The sequence below is a fragment of the Erinaceus europaeus genome, chromosome 5, assembly GCF_950295315.1.
Source record: "Erinaceus europaeus chromosome 5, mEriEur2.1, whole genome shotgun sequence".
Classification (NCBI taxonomy): Eukaryota; Metazoa; Chordata; class Mammalia; order Eulipotyphla; family Erinaceidae; genus Erinaceus; species Erinaceus europaeus.
Window position 1 is genome coordinate 94975141 of NC_080166.1, and position 23037 is coordinate 94998177.

General features: G+C 38.3%; 1 protein-coding gene across 5 annotated transcripts in view; it reads left to right on the forward strand.

Annotated features, from left to right (window-relative positions):
* PDZRN4 (PDZ domain containing ring finger 4) overlaps positions 1-23037 on the forward strand; it is a 410716-nt gene that overhangs the window by 332853 nt on the left and 54826 nt on the right. For all 5 annotated transcript variants that reach the window (XM_007531152.2, XM_060191555.1, XM_060191556.1 and 2 more), the window contains 2 exons: positions 11722-11978; positions 15532-15634. In XM_007531152.2, the coding sequence (XP_007531214.2) occupies positions 11722-11978; positions 15532-15634 (360 nt within the window). The remainder of the gene's footprint in view (positions 1-11721; positions 11979-15531; positions 15635-23037) is intronic.

Genomic DNA, 23037 nt, shown 5'->3' on the forward strand with positions numbered 1-23037 from the left:
TTCCAAGGGGCCCTTGACTTTACCAGTTGATCAAAAGTAATTTAATCTACCTTTCACTTGGTTTTCCTTATATGATAGTGTACAATTCCAAATCTAAGTTTTTTCACTCTAAATATTGTTTATAGTGTGTTGTTCTCATCTCAGATATCCATTTAGAATCAAGGATAACAAAGTTTAGAAAAATATATGCTTTGTTCCTTAAAATTGATTTAAAGGTAATACATGGTATGTTTTTGATGAACATAGGGACCTTGTATACAAAACATTTTAGTGGTCATTTAAGTATATCATTACTGATGTGAATTATTGCTGCAATATATTTTTCTTCCTAATTGTCAAGGAGAGAATCTGATGAGTATTCACAGAGAAACTTGAATCAAAATTACTTCCCATCTTCAAGGAGTTGGCTCACTGACCAAGTGTAGGATTGAATTGCATAAGGTTCTGAGTTGAACCATCCATACCAGAGCAATGCTCTGGTCTATTTTCTCTTTCTTCTTCACTCTTCCCTACAAATATATTATTAAGTCTTCAAAAAAAAATAGTTTCACAGTTATTTGTGCTATGTAAGAGCTTGTAAACTTTCATTCCCAGTGAGAATGATAAAACTGGGGTACAAGGGTTTTAATGTAAATTATAATGACAGCAGCTCATAGCACTGTAATAGATATTTGTAATTTTTCTAAGAGAAGGACTTAAATGTTTTCATACACAAAAGAAGTTAAATATGAGAGGTGATAGAGGTGCTAATTAACCAGATGATAGGAATCCTTTCACACATTTCACATCACCAAAATATACACTTTGAATATCTTTCAGTAATTTCTTAGTCAAACCAAGAATTAATTAATTTGTAATTATTAGAAGTAGTTTTCAGGAAGAATTTTCAGGAAGAATTGTTGCTTGAAAATATCTGCTGGAGTAGCATCGTAGGAAAGAATATAGACAATGGATAAAGTTATATGGAAGTAACATAGCAGTGGCCTTCTTTATAGTGCTAGGTGGTGCTGACTTAATCAGTATCTGCTTTCCACACTGCAGATTTAATAGCTGTAATTTAAGTCTCTCCTAGTCTAAACTAGGAATTGTATATACTATTTTAGAAGGTCTGATGACTTCGAGTTTACTACATTCAAATAAAAAATATTTTGTTTATCTGAAAAAAAAAGAAGTAGTTTTCAGTTGCTTTCTACTTATTCTCAGTTTAAATTTAGGAAGTATTCCTTGCTAGTCTATACTCCCTCTATTCTTTCTTAAATTATTCATTCATTCGTTTGTTTATTTATGTATTTTGGATAGAACCAGAGAAATGGAGAGAGCAGGGGGAGACAGACAAGGAGAGAGAGAGAGAGAGACACCTACAGCACTACCTCACTGCTCTTGAATCTTCCTTCTGCAGGTGAGGACCAAGAGGTTGAACCCAGGTCCTTAGGCATGGTAATACATGTACTCTACCAGTAGCACTACAACCTGACCCTTCTTCAATTCTTACATAACTCTCCCCTGAATGTTATGTGTGGTCAGAAGTCCTCTCTTTCTGGTAAAAGGTAAAGAGATTTGGAAGCCATCATTCCTAAACAGCTGATTCCAGAAACAGGGGGAGCTGGATATTCATCCCCTTGTTTGTATTTCAAAAGGAAGAGTGAGAAAGTCTGTTGGGTTTGTGGTACTTGAGAAAAATTTGCATGTGGCTGGATTTGAAAGAATAATCAAAATAGCACAGCTTGTTTCCACATGGAGAACACACAGGGGAGGTTGTTGACAAGCGACCCAGATTTTGCACTTTCTCCAGAAAGAATAGATTGTTCTTTAAACAGAAGCCTCATAAGACCTTATTGTGAGACTGTTTACAGGTGAAGAACTCTATACCTTCGTTTAACCTTCACAAGTTGCTTATGGATTAATTAGCCCATCTGCCACAACAAATGCATCCACACTTCTTGTGCATTGGTTGATGAGAAGTAACTATTTTTCTCCTAGTCTCTTATCATGATCAAAATAATGGGAAATAATAATTCTTTGAAAACAAGACACTGATTTGGGGCCTGGGTGGTGGCATACCTGGTTGAGCATACACATTACAGTGCACAAAAACCCAGGTTCAAGCCCCTGGTCCCCACCTGCAGGGGGCGTGCTTCACGAGTGATGGATGAAGCAGTGTTGCAGGTGTCTCTCTGTCTCTTTCCCTCTCTATATCCCCCTTCCTCTTGATTTCAGGCTGTCTCTATCAAATAAAGATAATAATAAAAAAAAAGTTTTAAAGGCACTGATCTTTTTTTTTTTTTGTATATGGAAAGTGTATATACATACATCTACTATAAGCCATCATTTGTTTATCTCTAACTTAAGTAGACTTGTCTAGTAGAACTGATTGGATAATATAAGTTCAAGAATGAGAAGATTATCAAATTTATCTTTTACCACCCATCATCTGTTTGTTAGTGTATCTGGATGTGTTATAACTGTTTCCAGTCTGACATGATTAAGGCTATTTTTCCACTTGTTTCCAGTACCAATTTCAGTCTTTAACAGAGGCAGCCACCATGTTTCTATTTATCCTGGGACTTCTGTCCTTGGTACCTTTCTTCCCTCTTTTCTCCTGTTAACAGTTTAGACAAACTTTTTGTGTGTAGTCTGCCTAGTTTCTACTTTTTTTCAAACCAGGTAACAATCTCAATATCAGAATCCAGTCATTCCACTCTAGGAAGAATGACCTCTTATCAAATATCAATCACATATGTCTTTTCAATGATACTCTACATACTCTGTAAGTAGTAGGACCAAATCAGATCTGGCCACTGTTATCAGAATGCCAGATGCTTGAGTACTAAAGGGAATTATCTCTTACACTTTCCATGTTTATATATGGCACTCTAACCGTTTACCCATTTCATTTAATATTTGTTTTAGAAGAGTCTCTCTCCCTCTACCATGATTAGATCAAATAGTCAAGCTCCTTAAAATCCTCCTTCATTAAATTCTCAATGAAACCCCGTAATACACAAATATTTCTTTAAAACCTCCACGTTATCTTTTATCAGTTTTGCTCTCATCCTCTTCATGCATTTTTTTTTTCTCCTTGAAAACAGATGTATTCATCTATCAAAAGAAACTTTCTCTTTCTCTGGAGCACCCAGACAGTTTGAATCTACACACTCCCAGCTACTTATATTAAATTGGACATCTTTAGTAGAGGACCTCTCATTTTCAGTTTCATTTCACAAAATAAATAAAGATTACATATTGTTCAAAGAAAATCACACTGAAATAGATAGCGGAAGAGAGAAAAGAAGGGAAAAGATATGGGAGGAAGGTAAACTATTAGGAGATAAACTGAATAATGAGGCTATACCACCAAAAATATATAATACTTTGCTGTTGGTTTAGAATATAACTACTTGGGGAAAGTGAACTTTTGTTTCTAACTGACTAGGTAATTTACTGCAAATTTTTCCTGTATGTTTGAAAATTTGTTTTAAATATTCCTGTGTTACTCTCCCTGGCTAACTGAGCAAAGACTGTCAGAAAATCCCAATTAAGCTATTCTTTTTAAAATTTTTTCTTGTTGTGAAAGGCATAATTTAAAAAATGGTGACCTTTTGGTAGGCTGCAGTATGTTGATGAACTTCAAATGAAGTGGGGGGGGGAAAGTGTTTTGTATCATCAGTGCTTACCTTTTCTAAGATATTATGAGTGGCGGTGGAGCCTTTAAAGGTCATAGAGTTCTTTTCGAGATATTAAGTAGCTTATGAAAATAGAGGTCAGCTGCATGGTCTCTGGAGGAAAAGAGCATTGCCCACTGGGGAGGTAAGATATTTGAGATTATACTAACTGTCCTTTTTTAAAGATTCTATTTTATTATATTTAAAGAAGAGAGAGAAAGAAGAAGATAAAGATAAAGGAAAAGAAATCTGCATATAAATATGATTGTAAATGAGTGAAGATGAAGATCAATAGTGATTATGATTGATCTTGCTGTGTAAATGCTAATACTGTCTACAAGTACTAAGTATTAAAGTATGAACTAATGATGCCACTGTTTAAAATGAGCTTCAATAATTTTTTGTTTCTGCAGATTTATTTGTTTTAATTTTATTTGCCACTAGGCTTGTTGCTGGAGCTCAGTGCCTGCACCACTATACCTGGTGGCCATTTTTCCTTTTTTGTTTGCTTGTTTGTTCTTTTTACTTGATAGGAAAGAGAGAAATTGAAAAGGGAGGGGAAGATAAAGAGAGGGAGCTAAAGATAAACCGTATAAACCTTCTCATGACTCATGAAATGTCCCCCCATTCCCACAGGTAGGGAATGGGGGCTTGAACCAGGATCCTTGCACATGGTAAATTGTGTGCTCAAAAGGATATGCCCTCTGCATAAAATTTTATACTATTCTGGATTTTGGGGAAATGATCTTACTCAGCCAACGGAAACATAAAATATTCATTATCAGCAGGGAATGCACTTTTTAAAAAAACAATCTCTGCTTTGAAAATCACTAAAAAAACAATTCTACACAGCAGCATTCAGAGTAGTTTAACACCCTTGGGGGGGGATAGAAGAGATCATTTGTCTTTCTGCTACCTGTTGGTATAATTTATGCTTCAAGGAGACTCGTGTGTGACTGGAAGAAACCCTGGCCACAAGTGACTTTCCTCTTGGCCCTCAGATATTACTTGATTTTCTTTCAAAAAGGGCACTGTATTCTTTCATTCTGAACCAGTAGGGATTTCTCTAAATGCAGGACTTGTAGGAAAAGGCTGCATATTGATACAATTATATTAGGTGTTCAATAGTTGATGATGGGTGTGACTGGCAGTTACTGACAGAGAAGAAAGAGGTATATAATCTTGCAGGATATTTTCTAAATTGAAGGAACATCGTGATGCAGGAAACCCAGAGACAAAGGACAGTTCTCTACAGCTTAGGTTGTAATAGAGCAAAGTTATTTAACGTTCTGTCATAACTCTGACATTTACAAACGATGATAGTATAGGGAATAACACCAGTGAAAATTAAAAAGCACATCTTAGGTTGTATTTTTCCATGGGGAGGGGCTTCTTGTCATTCATTGACTATGCCCCCACCCTCCCCAAGTGACTGTGGTACCACCAGCTAGAGAGCTGTAGTAGCAGTAGCTCAGGGAATGAATGGCTTTGTCATTGGGGGTCAATTATCCACACATTACTCTATGTTCAAAGCCATTCACACTCCAAGCTACTGGCTTTTCAAGTTTCTCCTATGGAGAAAAGAATCTGCGAGTGAAGACATTGATGAGGGAGTATGTGCACACTAGTAGGTAGGTAGGTAGGTAGGTAGGTAGGTACTCATTCATATCACCAACTGAACTTTTTTTACTAGTAATCCAAGAATTCTACTGGGACCTATTTCGCTGGTGAGAGAGCTTAATTGCTCATCTTTTGAACGCACATTGACTCTTTGGGGTCCGTTGAATAAATTAGCACCTGCAGGTCATTAAGCTTGTCTCTACATGACCTGATGATGTCTACCTGGCATAGTATCATTTACCCCAAATTACTCCACACTCGCTCTGAGCACATGGGTATTCCTTGTCTACTCAGGGAGAGAGAATGTGCTCATTTGAATGTCAGCAATTGCTTTGTGACTGCCACTCAGTCTCTGCCTTACTTCTTTTTGTTTTTTCCTCCAGGGTTATTGCTGGACTCGGTGCCTGCACCATGAATCCACCGCTTCTGGAGGCCATTTTTTTTCCCCTTTTGTTGCCCTTGTTGTTGTAGCCTCGTTGTGGTTATTATTATTGTCATTGTTGATGTTGTTCGTTGTTGGATAGGACAGAGAGAAATGGAGAGAGGAGGGGAAGACAAGAGAGGGGGAGAGAAAGATAGACACCTGCAGACCTGCTTCACCGCTGTGAAGCAACTCCCCTGCAGGTGGGGAGCCAGGGGCTCGAACCGGGATCCTTATGCCTGTCCTTGCACTTAGCGCCACATGCGCTTAACCCACTGCGCCACCGCGCAACCCCCGCCTTACTTCTTTTTAAGGCACACAGGGATCTCTAAGCAACTGCTGGTGCATAGAAGGCATCTGAGCCTCACCAGAAGGCGGGTGACTTGACTGTTGAGAAATAGTTTAATTTCAAGGATTCTGAGTACAGAACAATGCCCAAAATATCTCTTCCTCTTTGCAAAGGCCATTGTTATTAATTCACTTGCAGTGAGAGTTATGAAGCTATTTCAGGATCTTAGAATCCACTACTATGTCAACTCAGAAGCTGGATTGTTGAGACCCAGGAGAACATACTGATGACTAGTTGAAAGCAATGTGCACTGGCCCTTGAGAGAGGATTAGGAGAAGTTTGTGGATATGTGGGTGCCTCATACAAAAGGAATCATTTTTCTCTTCTGAATCTCAATGGTTGCCCCTTCTGAGAAATGGTGATAGAGGACAAAATTTCACCTCTTTCTTTGCTCTGTCTGGGCTAACATGGACAGTTATTAAGTTAAATAGGTGAGGACCCAGAGGGACCTAGTGGACTCACCGAAGGAGCTTCAGAGCTTTCTTTCACATGCACATAGATCTACTGGGATTTAGCAAGAATGTCAATTCTACTTATGTCTGGAGTAGGACCAGGGATTTCTGCATTTCTAGTAATTCTTAAAGTAATGATTATGCTGCTGATCCAGAGATCATGCTTTGAATAACAAGGTTTTGGGATAAAGTATATGTAAGCAATAACTTGGTTTTAGATTAAAAGATGACTATAAGAGAAATTTGACAATATTAAATGTCAGGAAAGTAAGATTTTGATTAAATATTGAAAACTCTACCAACTGATGGGTAGATTTTTTTAAAAAACATTTATTTACTTATTCCTGCCTGCCTCTCTTTTTCTTTCTTTCTCCACTCCTGTCTTTTTTCTTTTCTTTTCTTTGCTTTCTCTCCTTTTCTTTGGGGATGAGTGGTTTATAGTATAGCTGTTGACACAGGGGTGCAATCTCTTATCTCCCTGTAATATGTGATGATCTCTAACTACCTGAATATGTTGGTAAATGTTTCCTGATATTCAGACATATATAATTATTTTATCTTTACTAGTAATTATAATGGCACACTTCATAAGATATAAGAAGTAGTTTTTGTCCTAATCTTCACTTCCTCATATTAGTGAATGCCAGTATCTAACCAACTATTCTTTATTGGGAAATTAATGTTTTACTTTCGACAGTAAATACAATAGTTTGTACATACATAACATTTCCAGTTTTCCATATAACAATACAAACCCTACTAGGTCCTCTGTCATCCTTCTTGGACATGTATTCTCCCCCCTCCCAACCACCCCAGAATCTTTTACTTTGGTGCAATACGCCAATTGCAGTTCAGGTTCTACTTGTGTTTTCTCTTCTGATCTTGTTTTTCAACTTCTGCCTTAGAGTGAGATCATCCCATATTCATCCTTCTGTTTCTGACTTATTTCACTTAACATGAATTTCTCAAGCTCCATCCAAGATCGGCTGAAAATGGTGAAATCACCATTTTTTATAGCTGAGTAGTATTCCATTGTGTATATATATCACAACTTGCTCAGTCACTCATCTGCTGTTGTACACCTGGGTTGTTTCCAGGTTTTGGCTATTACAAATTGTGCTGCTAAGAACATATGTGTACACAGATATTTTTTGGATGGGTGTGTTGGGTTCCTTAGGATATATCCCCAGGAGAGGAATTGCAGGATCATAGGGTAGGTCCATTTCTAGCCTTCTGAGAGTTCTCCAGACTGTTCTCCACAGAGGTTGGACCAATTGACATTCCCACCAGCAGTGCAGGAGGGTCCCTTTGACCCCACAACTGCTCCAGCATTTGCTGCTGTTACCTTTTCTGATGTATGATATTCTCAAAGGAGTGAAGTGGTATCTCATTGTTGTCTTTATTTGCATTTCTCTGACAATCAAAGACTTGAAGCATTTTTTAAATGTGTTTCTTGGCCTTTTGGATCTCTTCTGCGGTGAATATTCTGTCCATGTACTCTCCCCATTTTTGGATGAGGTTATTTGTTTTCTTGTGGTTGAGTTTGGCAAGCTCTTAATATATTTTGGTTATTAAACTCTTATCTGATGTATGGCATGTGAAGATCTTCTCCCATTCTGTGAGGGGTCTCTTGGTTTGGGTAGTAGTTTCTTTAGCTGTGCAGAAGCTTTTCAATTTCATGTAGTCCTATAGGTTTATACTTGCTTTAGTGTTCTTTGTAATTGGATTCGTTTCACTGAAGATGTCTTTAAAATTTATGAGGAAAAGAGTTCTGCCAATATTTTCCTCTGAGTATGTGATAGTTTGTGGTCTAACATCCAAGTCCTTGATCCACTTGGAATTTACTTTTGTATTTGGTTAAATATAGTGGTTCAGTTTAATTCTTCTGCATGTTTCAACCCATTTTTTCCAACACCATTTGTTGAAGAGACTCTGCTTTCCCCATTTAATAGTCTGGGCACCTTTGTCAAAGATTAGATGTTCATAGATGCGGGGGCTTACTTCTGAGCTCTCAATTATATTCCATTGGTCAGTATGTCTATTCATGTTCCAATACCAAGCAGTTTTGATGACAATGGCCCTATAATACAGGTTGAGATCTGGGAGTGTGATGTCTCCAGTTCTGTTCTTTCTTCTCAAGATTATTTGGCAATTCTAGGTCTTTCCTGGTTCCAGAGAAACATTTGTAGAATTTGTTCAGTTCTCCTAAAAAATGTGGTTGGGATCTTGATGGAGATAGCATTAAATTTGTAGATGGCTCTGAGTAGTATATTCATTTTGATGATGTTAATTCTTCCAACCCATGAACATTCTTTGAGTCTTTTTCTACTTCCTTGAGTAATGACTCATAATTTTCAGTATACGATTGTTTCACTTCTTTGGTTAGGTTTACTCCTAGATATTTTATTGTTTTTGTTACTATAGTAAGAGGAATTGATTTCTAGATTTCAACTTCATCTAACTTAGTGTTTGCATAGAGGAATGTCACTAACTTTTGAATGTTAATTTTGCAGCCTGACACCTTACTGTATTGCCTGATGATTTCCAAAAGCTTCTTATTGGATTCCTTAGGTTTTTCTATGTTTACTATCATGTCATCTGCAAATAGGGAGAGTTTGACTTCTTCTCTTCCAATCTGTATCCTTTTAATTCCTTGCTCCTGCCTGATTGCTATGGCAAGAACTTCCAACACTATGTTGAATAGTAATGGTGATAGTGGACAGCCCTGTATAGTACCTGATCTGAGGGGGAAAGGTTCCAATTTTTCACCATTGAGTATGATGTTGGCTGAAGGTTTGCTATATATAGACTCCACTGTCTTCAAGAATTTTCCGTCTATCCCTATTTTTTGTAGTGTTTTGATCATAAAGGGATGTTGTATTTTGTCAAAGGCTTTATGTGCATCTATTGATATGACCATGTGGTTTTGGGTCTTGCTTCTGTTGATGTGGTGGATCATGTTGATTGATTTACGTATATTAAACCAATCTTGCATGCCTGGGATAAATCCCATTTGGTCATGATTAACAATCTTTTTAATATACTGCCATATCTGATTGGCTAGAATTTTGTTAATATTTTAGCATCTATGTTCATCAGAGATATTGGTCTCTAGTTTTCTTTTTTGGTTGTGTCCCTGTCTGCTTTTGGTATCAAAGTGACGTTGGCTTCATAGAAACTGGAAGGGAGTATTCCAGTGTCTTCAGTCTTCTGGAAAACTTTTAAAAGTAGAGGTATTATTTCTTCTTTGAAGGTTTTGTAGAATTCATTTGTAAAACCATCTGGTCCAGGACTTTTATTCTTGGGAAGGTTTTTGATAACTGTTTCAATTTTGTTGCCTGTGATGGACCTGTTTCTATTATCTTGTTCCTCTTTACTTAATTTTGGAAGTTCGTAGGTATCTAGGAAATCATCCATTTCTTCCAGGTTCTCTAGCATGGTGGCATATAGTTGTTCAGAGAAGTCTCACATGATATGCTGAATTTCTGCAGTGTCTGTTGTGATATCTCCTCTTTCATTTACTATCTGATATCTGTGATATCTTCTCTTTCATTTACTATCTGATTTATTTCTCCCTTTATTGTTTTGTGAGTCTGGCTAAAGGTTTGTCAATTTTGTTCACTCTTTTGAAGAAATAACATTTACTTTCATTGATCTTTTTATGGTTTTCTTATTTTCAATGTTATTGATTTCTGCCCTAACTTTAGTGATTTCTGTCCTTCTGGTTGCTTTAGGGTTCCTTTGTTCTTCTTCTTCTAGGTCTTTAAGATGTGCGATTAGGCTGTTTATGTGTGCTTTTTCTTGTTTCCTAATGTGTACTTGTATGGCTATGACTTTCCCTCTCAGTACTGTCTTAGCTGTGTCCCAAATATATTTCTATCTTGTGTCTTCATTTTCATTGAACTCTTGAAACATTTTGATTTCTTCCTTTATTTCCTCTTTATTTCCTCTTAGTTGTTAAGTAGTGCACTGTTGAGCTTCCACATTTTGGGACTATTATTAATCTTTTGTTGATTGTTAACTGTTAGTTTTGAAGTCATCCCATAGGTCTTTGTTGTTTTTTTCAGTATCCCTTAATCTCTTTTTGAGATCTCTTACTTCTTTTTTGTTGTCTCTAATTCGTCCTCAGTGTTGCTAATTCTGTCTTCAGCTTCATTTATTGTATTCTCTCTCCCCTCTACTGTTTTCTGGAGTTCATCTATTTTGTTACCCTGTTCTGATACTGTTTTAGCTTGTTCAGCTAGTTGTGTTCTTATCTCAGCTATTTCAGCTTTCAGCTCTCTTGAGATAATTAGTGTTTTCTTCCAGAGTTTCAGTTGTTGTTTCTGCATTTCTGATGACAATTTTTTCAAACTCTTGACTCACTCCTGTTATTATTTCCTTAACTAGTGTTTGGATGTTGACCTTATTATTTTCTGCTTCAATCTTTTTAGCTGGACTCTTGTCCTGGTTCATTTCTCCAGTATTTCTTCTTGTTGGTTTAACCATTTTTTATCATATGTTATGAGGTCCTTCTCTCAGTACTTTTCAAATTACTCATCACTCTTGCCTGGATTGAGTTGTGTCTAAGTAAGGTAATTAAAGGGTTCTTTTTCTTCCCTGTAGGCTATGGGGGCTTTTAAACTATAAGTAGACTTCTTAGCTTAATCACTGACTCCTGACCAAGAGTTAAAGCAAGGTGGGACAGAGATAATCCAGTGGTTATGCAAAAAGACTCTCACAGCCCCACTGCTAGGCCACTGAGGTAGAGATCTTCTCCTGAGTTTCCTGGTTAGTTCTCTGTCCCCTGGTGTCAGCACAGCTCCCCCACCCCCCCACCCCCACTGCTCCAGATTTGAGGGCAGTAGCAATGGAGACTCACAGTTTCATTTGGTGAGTCTTAGGGGAGTACTCTCATCCCTTCAGCCATATTTTTGTTGGTGAAACAGACTGGAGGTGGTGTCTCAACTGGTAAACTGCTGGGCTGTTACCAGCCACTTAATCTCTCCCTAGGCTCCTCTCTGTCCATGAGCCGCATGTGTTTGCACTCACCAGTGATTTGGTGAGTTCCTGAAGTCATTCTAGTCCTGTCTTGTTGTGGTCCCAGGTGGTCTCTGACTCTTTACAAGAGTCATATCAGAGCTGGTTTAAACCACCACTATCCACCTTTTATTAATCTACTGTGAAAGTTCAGCTATTCTTTCTCCTGAGGTGAGCAACAGTCTTTCATCTTTGCAGGTCAATGGGAAGGATCTCTCCAAGGCAACCCATGAGGAGGCGGTGGAAGCTTTCCGAAATGCCAAGGAGCCCATCGTGGTGCAGGTTCTAAGGAGAACACCTCTCAGCAAAGCAGCCTATGGGATGATTCCAGAAGTGCAGTTCATGCATGCCAGCACTCAGACAGACATCACCTTTGAACACATCATGGCCCTGGCCAAACTGAGGCCACCCACCCCTCCTGTGCCTGACGTCTGTCCATTTCTGCTCTCAGACAGGTATTTTTTTCTATCATTTCTCCCAAAGGCCCACTTGTTTCCCTGTGTCATTTAAAGTAGTTGTTGGGAAAACTCAGTCATACTAGCTATTTAGCTAGCCAGCTAGAGAGGGGCTTTTAGTTCTGTTTGGAAAGCATCTCCACTGTGTCTCCAATCCAATTAGTTCTCAGCTGTCCCTGCTAGCTACTTTCCCTGACCCCACAGTTGCTTCACCTCAGGAGTCATCCTTACTGAAATGCAATGAAACATTCTCATTAGTTCGTCTTCATATTTCTGGTTATCAAAAGCTTCATGCTACTCACAACCCCAGGTCAGCGAAATAGCTTTTCTCACCAAAGCTGCCAAAAAAACCTTATTAAGACTGACAAAGAAATGGCATGTTGGCACCAGGTATGCCTCTGTGGGTTTTCCCCCTCTCTCTCTTTCGCTTTTCTCAGCTTTAAAGGAGATGCTAGGAAATGAAAGTGTAATTCTAGGCAATTAATTTACAGTGTGATTCTCCAAAGAAAGCAATTACCTAACATATTGAGATGTAAACAAAAGGTCTTGACTGCCAGAGACCAAGTTTGGAGCTGTGAAATAAGAAACGATAGGGGGTTGGGCTGTGGCACACCTAAGTATGCACACATAATACTATGCACAAGGGTCTGGGTTCAAGCCCCTGCTCCCCACTTGCAGAGGGACACTTTACAAGCAGAAGCAGGTCTGAACGTGTCTATATTTCTCTCTCCTTCTCTCTATCCCCCTCCCCTCTCAATTTCTCTCTGTCATATAAAAAAAAATGGAAAAAAGTGGCCAGCAAGAGCAATAGATTCTAAGTGTAGGTACCAAGCCCCAGTAATAATCCTGGAGGCAAAAAAAAAAAAAAAAAAAAAGAAAGAAAGAAAGGAAGGAAGGAAGGAAGGAAGGAAGGAAGGAAGGAAGGAAGAAAACAATAGAATAAAAAAAGAAAGCCATAGTAGGTGGCATTAAAGGAAATAAGGAGCTATTAAACTTGATTTCTAATTTTTACCTAATTAAAAGGTAGTTGGAGATAATTTACTCAAAAGATTCTAATTGTATGGTTTTGGAAGTATGTTTTGCCCCCATGTTTTATTCCATGAACTGTTAATCAAAAATGCAGAAATTACCGAGCATTTAATTTAGAAGAGCAATAGTCATTTTTAGACCGTGTTTTTATTATGTACAACAGTTATTCACTTTCTAAAACACCCAGGTCTGATCAGGACATGTCTCTGCCCTTTGGTGACTTTCATCAGCTCATTTCAGCGACTTCCATCTGCATATCATAGTCAGCAGTGTCAGTGCAATGCCTGCATCCCACCTCACACCACTTACATAAGAATTTTAAGAAAAAAGTTCCAGTATGAGAAGTTTTCAGAAGTCTCCCTAGACAACTGTAATGTACAAATTTGTTCTTGGAACTTTAGACTGCAGTAAGACAGGGGCTCAGTCTGCCCTACTTATGACTTTCTCTTCCCATTCCTTTTTTATTAAGTAGCCCCTAAATTCACTACCTCCTGTAAAATTTGTTCTGAAGAGAGACGTTTGTATAATTTTCAACACATCCTGAGAGAGAATTCACCGGATAAAGATTTTCTTGAATAGCTAACAGTCATAAGTGCTTGTTTTAGGTAGTATTCCAGCAGCTATCTGAGGAAATCATGTTACTATGAGGATCCAGCATCACAGATGAGGAAAGAGTAATTTGGCCAAGGTCATAGAACCCATATGCTCTTGCTCTGCCCAAGTCCTGTAGTTCTTGTAACAACTTGCAAGGTTTATCTAGGTACATCCCCACTATATTGCTTTCACATTGTCCCTGTTTACCCTCAGTCAGCACACTGACATTAACATTTTCACTCACTGCTTGCAAGAGTTGGACCTTGTATACTGACAGATTTCCAGCACTTAACACAGGACCTGGCATCTGCTTGACATTCGATAATATTTATTGAATGAATAAATTGTTGCTTATGGTGTATTCCCTTCTTACTAAAAGATGAGAAACATGTAAGATGTCCAAAACAAGCTTTGACATTGGACCAGCCCAAATGGGTTTTGCACAGTCAATGCAGACTTGCCTACTTTACCAATGAGTAGAATGGTGCCTGTACTGTATTTGCCATCGGGGTCCATTATTGATGAACCTTATATAGAGTCAGTAGTCAGGTACAGCCATAAAAAGAGGTTGTTCAAGCTCTTATTGGTCATGTAAGGGTACCAGGATAAGTCTCATGTCTTTCAGCTAATAGCAAGGAGGATACACTGTACTACTAACTCCAGATTTTCAATCACACCTGCATTACCAGGGTGAGAGTCTTCATTTGAAACCAAAGTTAATTTCATTAGACATTTCCACTGATATTTTTTTAATAATATGATCTCATGCCCTTTGTTAAGTTATGCTTAGCCTTCAAATTATATAATATATAGTGTCTATATCATAGCCTAAAGGGCTGGGTAGTGACACACCTGGTTGAGCACACATTTACAGTGTACAGGGACCCAGTTTCAATCCCTCAGTCCCCACCTGCGGTGGTGGGGAGCTTCACAAGCGGTGAAGCAGTGCTGCAGGTATCTCTTTCTCACCCCTCCCTTCTCTATTTCTGACTGGCTCTATCCAAAATAAATAAATATGCAACATATATTAAAACATGTATATATTCAAAACATATATGTAATATATGTCAAAGCATATAGAAGGGGCCATGCAGTGGTGCATCTGGTAGAGCATATACATTACAGTGCTCAGAGACCGAGATCCAAGTCCCCTTGCCCTTACTTCTCAATTTCTCTCTGTCTATCCAAAATATAAATAAATAAATAATATTCTAAAAGCATACAGGAATTTGAGAGCATTTCTGCAGGTTGTCCAAAATATTTCCCCAAAGTTAAAGGAATATAGAAGACATATATATTGCCTTTTACCACATTTTCTGTACTTCCTCAGCTCTCTCTAACCCTGGGGATTTCCTAAAAGTATTAGAAAGCCTTGTGGTGTGTAAGAATTCCCTGGAAGCTGTTGCCACAAGTATTGTTCAGTATATGTGCTTGTACCTTAGTCAAAGGGCAGTCGTGTGTGTCTTGTGGGAGGGTGGAGAAGGATGTCTTAAGGAACAGAGGAAATGGGAGTACATTTATAACCTGGAAGAGAGGGGCTTTTGGAAACAGATTTCAAAAACTAGTTTAGGGCAGTGTGTTATGAAATTGGTTGTACTTTATTATAAAGCAACCCCCTTGGGTAAACTATAATTTCAAATGCCACACTTTCATGTCATATTCAATGGACCAGAAGCAGGCCAGAGAGTATCAATAAAACCCCATGGCCTGTAGGACCAGGGGTCCTTGCTTCTAATAGTCTCCTATAAAGACAAATTGGTGAGTTTCATGTTGGAGGAGAAAGAGCAGCTATTGCTCTTTTTGAGCCACCATTCATCAAAGGGGCAGAGAACTACAGATCCTAATGTAAAGAAGGGAAAGTCTAAGTCCATTTCAATCTTGAAAACAACACTGTTGATCCATCCCTATCATATTCCTGCATTCCCCATAGCTGCCATTCTCTTCATCCGATGGAGCATGAATTTTATGAGGACAATGAGTATCTTTCCAGCCTGCCTGCTGAAGCAGACAGAACAGAGGACTTTGAATATGAGGTAAGATAATTTTCACATCACTTCACATTTCTTCATGCAGCTGTGCTTAAGGTGTTTTGCATAACAAGGAAAAAATTAACTTTAAAAATTAATTGTGAGCAATATTTTATCTAGTATAGCTCTTAAATGTTATTTGTTTTAACTATCTGGATTTTAAAATTCCAGAAAACTTTTTAATAATAATAAGCTCCAAAATGATTTGGTGTCGTTTTTTTTTTTAATTTTTTTTATAAATCAGATTATGGCAGCTACTTTTTCTTATTTCTATGGTATAGGAGAATTTCAAGTTTGATAAATTATATTTAAAAGTAAGACTGTGCTTACCATTTTTATTATTCACTGTACAGTATTTTGCTTTTAACTGATAAATTTTATTACATCAGTTCTGTTCCTTTTGCAAGTTCAATATCCAAGTATGTACTCTAAAGAGGAGTTTCATGGTCTGTCTAGAAAAAGAAATGGCCTTGTTTTTATTTTTGCTAAACTATGTCTTGCTCTCACATGGTGTATATTACAGTATCTACACTATGGTATATAGCAAAACCCAAAGCCTTTCTATTAATTATTTCAAAGCTTTCACAGAAGTTAAAGGATTTATCCTAGTATTTCCTCTGCCTCTGCAGTGTGTAAATCTTGGAAAGGTTTCAGACTACTCTGACATTTGGAAATAAGATAGACTGAGAAGGTAAAGAAGCCTTGGTAAACAGGCAAAGAACCCGTGCTTTCCTGCCCTTTCAATGCTCTAGATGATGTCATACAAGTTCAGCAAAGTGTTCTTTTCCATTTTACAACCAGGAAATCCTGAAATCTCTTCTCTGTGCAGAAGTTGAAATCAAATAAAACAGATTCAGTGAAGCTCACTTAAAGCAAATAACAATTTATTTGAGATCTTCTCCACAAAAAGTCATAGCTGAAATTATGGAAATCACCTCTTTTTCAGCCAGAATTTGAAAGAATGTGGGACCTAATATCTGAATAGACAGTTCTGTATTGTTATCATCCATATTATTTTTACCTCCTCCTCCCCACTTAAGTTGGTTGATATAGTTTAGAAAAGTTATATTTTAGAAATACACCCATTTCAGGTATGTACTCAAATACCCATTAATTTTTTTTAATATTTATTTATTTTCCCTTTTGTTGCGCTTGCTTCTCGTTGTTGTAGTTATTGTTGTCGTCGTTGTTGGATAGAACAGAGAGAAATGGAGAGAAAAGGGGAAGACAGAGAGGGGGAGAGAAAGACAGACATCTGCAGACCTGCTTCACCGCTTGTGAAGCGACTCCCCTACAGGTGAGGAGCCAAGGGCTCGAACTGAGATTCTTACCGGTCCTTGTGCTTTGCACCACGTGCGCTTAACCCGCTGCACCACCACCCAACTCCCCCATTAAATTTTTTGAAGTCATGCAAAATAAATTACAAAATTGAGTGACATGTCAAAATAATTCAAGAAAGACTATGTTTTTCTTCTAGTTAATAAATACTTTGAATTTAGGAATTGATCACTTTAGCTTTTTGTTTAGTTTATACTTTAAATATTTATTAAAGTAACCTATGTTGGGGGAAGAGGGGCTTATCTTAACTAGGCAGACTAACAGCTGGTCTCTGCTAATTAGCATATTATTGAATATTATAATGTAGATATCCTTACTGCACTGAATCAATTTTCTTATTTGAGTAACATCTATCCCTAATAGATGCCAGCACTATGACAGTGGTAAATGCTCAGACAGGGCCTCAGTAGCCTGTAATCTCCACTAATCATAGCACTGTATTCACTAATTTGCTGTCAGCTGTGATTCCTTGCCCAAGGCACCTTTCTGAGTGAGTAAAATAAGGAATGTTCCTGTGAAATTTAAAAAGAGGATGGAAATACTGTAACAGGCTTCATTCATGAGAAAAGAGACATCTGAGGTCATGTATAGTTATAGGTAAGATAAAAGCATAGAGAAGGACACACCAAGGCTCATTTCCCTAGGGTGGTAGAGAATAATGATCCTACCCAGTACTCTGGAGTCTGTTTCAGTTATGTGACAGAATGTTGCACACCATCCCTTGTGACTGTATCAGATTAAACCATATGGTCTGATCAGTCCTATGTTGTCACCAGAGTCAATCGTGGACATGGTATTAAGATTTAGAAATGCTGATTCTTGGCTAGTGAGCTAGCCATGCACATGATCCAGGTTTGAGCCTGGCACCTACTGCAGAGGGGAATCCTCACTGCTGTTATGTCTCTCTCCCCACTCCCTCTTTTATTGCCACCAGAGTTATTGCTGGGGCTTGGTGCCTGCATTTTTTTCCCTTTCTTTCTTTGATGGGACAAAGAGAAATTGAGAGTGTTTGGGGAGGTAGAGGAAGAGAGAAAAGAGAAAAACTGCAACACTACATCACTGTTTGTGAAGTTCTCCCTCCTTTTCCCTCCCAACTCTCCCCTCCACCCTGCAAATAGAGACCAGGGACTTGAATCTTGGCCCTTGCATATGATAATATATGTGCTCAACCAAATGCACCACTGCTCAGCCCCTCTGTCTCCTTCATCCTTTTTTTTTTTTTCTATTTTTATTAGATGGAACAAATAAAAATTGAGAGGGGAGGAGGGAAATTGAGAGAGAGTCAGGAAACAAGGGTTCGAGCCAGGGGCCTTGTGCAAGGTAAGGTGAGTACTTAACCAGGTGTGCCACTGCCCAGCCCCCTTCTATCTTTTTTTTAAAGATTTTATTTATTAATGATAAAGATAGGAGGAGAGAGAGAGAACCAGACATCACTCTGGTATATGTGCTGCCGGAGATTGAACTCCAGGCCTCATGCTTGAAAGTCCAGTGCCTTATCCACTGTGCCACCTCGTGGATTACCCAAACTACCTCTGTCTTTTAAGATCTGAAAAAAACATCCTGGAATGGTGAAGCTCTACACACACACACACACACACACACACACATGCTTGAATACTGTCTTTATCAACCACTGAACCTTTATCAAGCAGACTAGTTTAATGTTTCCATATGCAGATGAGATGACCCAACCTCCCCGAGGAGCTTTGTCACAACCCATTAGCTCAGAGAAGGACCAGTTTGTGCCTGATCCATCCAGTTCTTAATAATAGAGACTGTTATAGGACTCATAGGGAACTCAGGTCTCATGGCCAAAAAAAAAAAAGGACTTTATCTCAGAGATTCTCACTCCTCCCCAACCTAATTGTGAACAGAGAACAGCAGGAAATCAGTGTACATCCATCTCCACCATGAACAGTGAGCACTCAAAATACCTCTGATTCTTTTCTAAATATGCATTTGGTAAAGTTCTTACATGACTGAGGCTCAGGTTTTTGGAGAGAGGGTTGTTCAGTAGACACATGGGAAAGGCATGTGTCTTTATGCCTGCATTATGTGGTGGCAGGAACTAACAAGAAAAATGAGTATGGGTAACAGTGGACAGAAATGCATAGTGTTGGGAGGAGGTGTTGATAATTTATACAGGCAGGTTAGGGAAAGGCCTCTGTCATAAGAAACCTGGAAGTAGTAGCCATACTATTTCCAGATAAAGCAAAGGCAGGTAAACAGGACCTGAAGCAGGAGCTCATATGCCAGCAGAGCGGTGAAGGGAGAGGGAGTTGTGGATGGGACCTGGGGGGAGGGGGAGACAGAGCCTGGAAGGACAACCTGTACCTAGCCCCAAAGATCACTGTTTAAATGCTTGTGTTGCCATTATGTGCTTCATAGCTTTAATCTAGATTGCGGTGCGGCCATTCTTCTGCTATGGCCTTTTAAAACGCAAAATAGCAAAGGCCAAAGTTAAGCACAGTTGCTGACATCTACTGAACTAACACAATAAATTTTCCCTTTAAAAGACAGAAATCATGCTGAACTGCATTTCTGAACATGCTCAAATGCAAACCAGGCAACGACTGAGGCACCTTGTTAAAGACCTACTTACCCCTGATTCAGTGAACCGAGGCTGATCTGTCTATCTTGTGAATACATATTTAGGGACTTTTACTGCCTGGATTGTTGACCCAATAGACCAAAACAGATCTGACTATCTTGTAAATACATATTTAGGGACTTTTTAACATGAGGTTCTTGCATTGATAGGCTGTAACAGTTCCCTTCAGAGCCATGATAGACGGCAACTGTTTCTTGGGAGATATTAAAGTCAGTGTGTCAATGCTACAGTGACTCTGGCATATTGGGGCACCTCTATGAAAGTTTAATGACACCCACATCTCACCATGGTCTACCTCTACTTGGCCTGAGAAAATTATTTGCCTCTCCCAGTGCTTCAGGGAGGTCTCAGAGGAGCAGCCTGCATTAAAAGACTCACAGCTTGAAATCTGTTCTCAAAAAAAAAAAAAATGATGGCACTTATTCTCTAATTAAAAGTGATGGAGTATCTTAATTTCATCTCTGAGAGGAAACAGTAAAGATATCAAAATGTAAACAGCGTGCCTATGCTAAGAGTCCAGATGTTCCACACCACTGAAATACCATGGAGGAATAAGCATCGCTTCCTCTTTATTTTCAACTCCATTCATTTCTTTTGCAAGAGTCAGCAAAAGGTTGAAATAAATCATAAATAGCCCTTAGCAAGTCGGAGGCAGATCTCAAATCCAACCTTGACCAGAAATAATTTAAAGGGAAAGGCTTCGAGAAATAGAGAGCTCTTTCATCCAATTCCTAATAAAGATATGTTTTCTACTGCCTGGGTGCAAGGAAGATGTTGAATTCTCTGCAGTTTTGGCCATTAACTCTCAGAGTTGGTGCTGATAGAAGTAAATCGAGAAATAAAAGCACAACATTTTGATAGTAAGAAGCATTACCCTTCTCAGAGACAAGCAAATCATTTAAGTAGCATATTTGAGCTGTTTAAAAACATTTTCCCTCCTCCACCCTTAAAGCAAACTAAAGAACACACCCAACAGCTTGAATTAAGTATACTATTTCTCCTTATATGTACATTGTCATCAAAATGAAAAGATATTTAGCAGTTTCCTTCCAGAGCATTGAATGTTGAGAGGCAAGAAGGACAAGCATATGTCAGAGTTCTGTGTATACATTAGCAGAAAGCCAAACTTGAGCCAGTGTCTGTAAATAGAAATGGGCATTTAGCATATTAATTATCTTTCTACTGGCAGATCTTCAACAAAGCTAAGTAAACCTTGTGCTCTGCTAAGAAGTGTCATTTTGGAAATGAATTTCCTGGGGCTTGGTTCCTGCAAGTATGTGCAGAATGGCTGAGAGAATTTATAAGTATGTAACTTCACTCTTACTTTCACAGTTAAAGAAAACAGAATTCAAATCAAGTCATGTTGAACATCCGCTCCACATCCCTACCCCCACCCACACCCTCACCCCTATGTAGTATGTCTGAGTAGAGAGCTATGTCACGTCTTTATTGGCTGTGAGGGTAGGGAACTTCCTGTGTTCATCATATCACTTCTTTCATAGTGAGTGATCATACTTGCTAAGAGATGTATGTATGTATGTATTAAAAGAGGGAGATTAGAACACAACTACATCATATCACTTCTTTCATAGTGAGTGATCATACTTGCAAAGAGATGTATGTATGTATGTATTAAAAGAGGGAGATTAGAACACAGCTCAGATCTGGTGTACAGTTGTGCTAAAGATCGAACCTGTAGAATCAGACACACAAGTCTTGTGCTCTAGCAGGCTAACCTATCTTCCCAGACCTCGGTGTTCAATTTTTGATGAAGAATCTAGTGAGCATTCCCATTGCTGTCTGCGTGGATCTGCCTTTCAGTGGCAGTCTCTTTCCCCTTACTCTATAGGGACATAATATAGGAGCCTGGAAGTATTGTGCAATTACAACAAATACTAACTGTTATTTGTCATTTTTCTTCTTTATTGGGAGGTTAATGAATTACAGTGCAGTTGCTGATTTTTGTTGACGTCTGAACGTATCATGTTAGAAGATATGTTAGTCATTTTTTTCATTGTATATACTTTCTGCCAGCCCTCTCTACTTTCTCCCATTCCCAGCCTATGAGTACACATTCTTTTCTATTCTATTTCTATGAGTTGACTTTGTTTTCTTATATCCATAATCACATATATATTTGAGATCATATATATTTGTCATATCCATAATCACATATATATTTGAGGTCATATATATTTGTCTTTTTCTGTGTGGATTTTCACTTAGACTAATTTTCTATATGTCAGAATTCCCTTCTTTCTCATGATCGAGTAACATCTTATTGTGTATATACTTCTCTCTCCAGTCATCCATCCATTTACAGAGACTCAAGTTCTTTCCATTTCTTGGTTCTAGTAACTAATTTGTATTTGTTCTTGATGTCAGAGGACATAATCCTAGTGCCATTTTTGTTTCAGTTAAAGGTTTGTATGAAAAGGCCCAAAATGGGGAAGATACAGGGAGAGGTTAGTACTAAAGTAGAATGTGTTTTTTTTTTATTTTATTAGTGTTTTAATATTGATTTACAGAATTATAAATAACGGGTTTAGTTCCACACCTTTCTCACCACCACAGTTCTGTATTCTTTTTCTCTCTATTGGAAACTTCATTAGTTCTCCAAAGATCACAGATATGGGTTGACTGTTATTTCTATAACTATATAGAATTTTAAAGGTCTCTATGAATATCACTTCTGCTGGTCATCATTTTATAATAAACTCATAGCACCTCATACTTGGAATGTATATGGCATATTCTCTAATTTGCCCCTGTACTTTCTTTGTAACTTCTTTGCCAAGGGGTCATTCAGGGATTTGTGGAACACTACAATTTAGTTGAATGCAGGCCCTCTCCCAGATGCCAGAGAAAGCCAAACACTGTCACTTATGCGAAATTGTACTCTTCTTATCCTATGGACTTGTCAATCATTATTAAATCAGTAAATAAAAAAAAAAAGGGGGAGTCAGGTGGTAACACAGCAGGTTAAGCACACATGGTGCAAAGCACAAGCACTGGTGTAAGGATCCAGGTTCAAGCCCCCAGCTCCCCACCTGCAGGGGCGTCGCTTCATAGGCAGTGAAGCAGGTTTGCAGGTGTCTTTCTTTCTCTCCCCCTCTGTGTCTTCCCCTCCTCTCTCCATTTTTCTCTGTCATGTCTAACACTGACATCAGTAACAACAACAATAATAACTACAGCAACAATTAAAAAGGGCAACAAAAGGGAAAATAAATAAGTAAATATAAAAATTAAAAATAAATAAATAAATGAAAGGAAGAAATAAATAAATAAATAAATGAAAGGAAGAAAGCCAAACACTGTCACACCAGCATTCACAAAAAAAGGGACAGGCTTTATTGCAGTTTAATAATGTGTTCTCTACCTGGTAAACCACCACCTGCCCCTATTGTGATTTAAATGCTGTGAGACAGGAGCTCCTGCTCAAATCTACCTCCCTATTCCT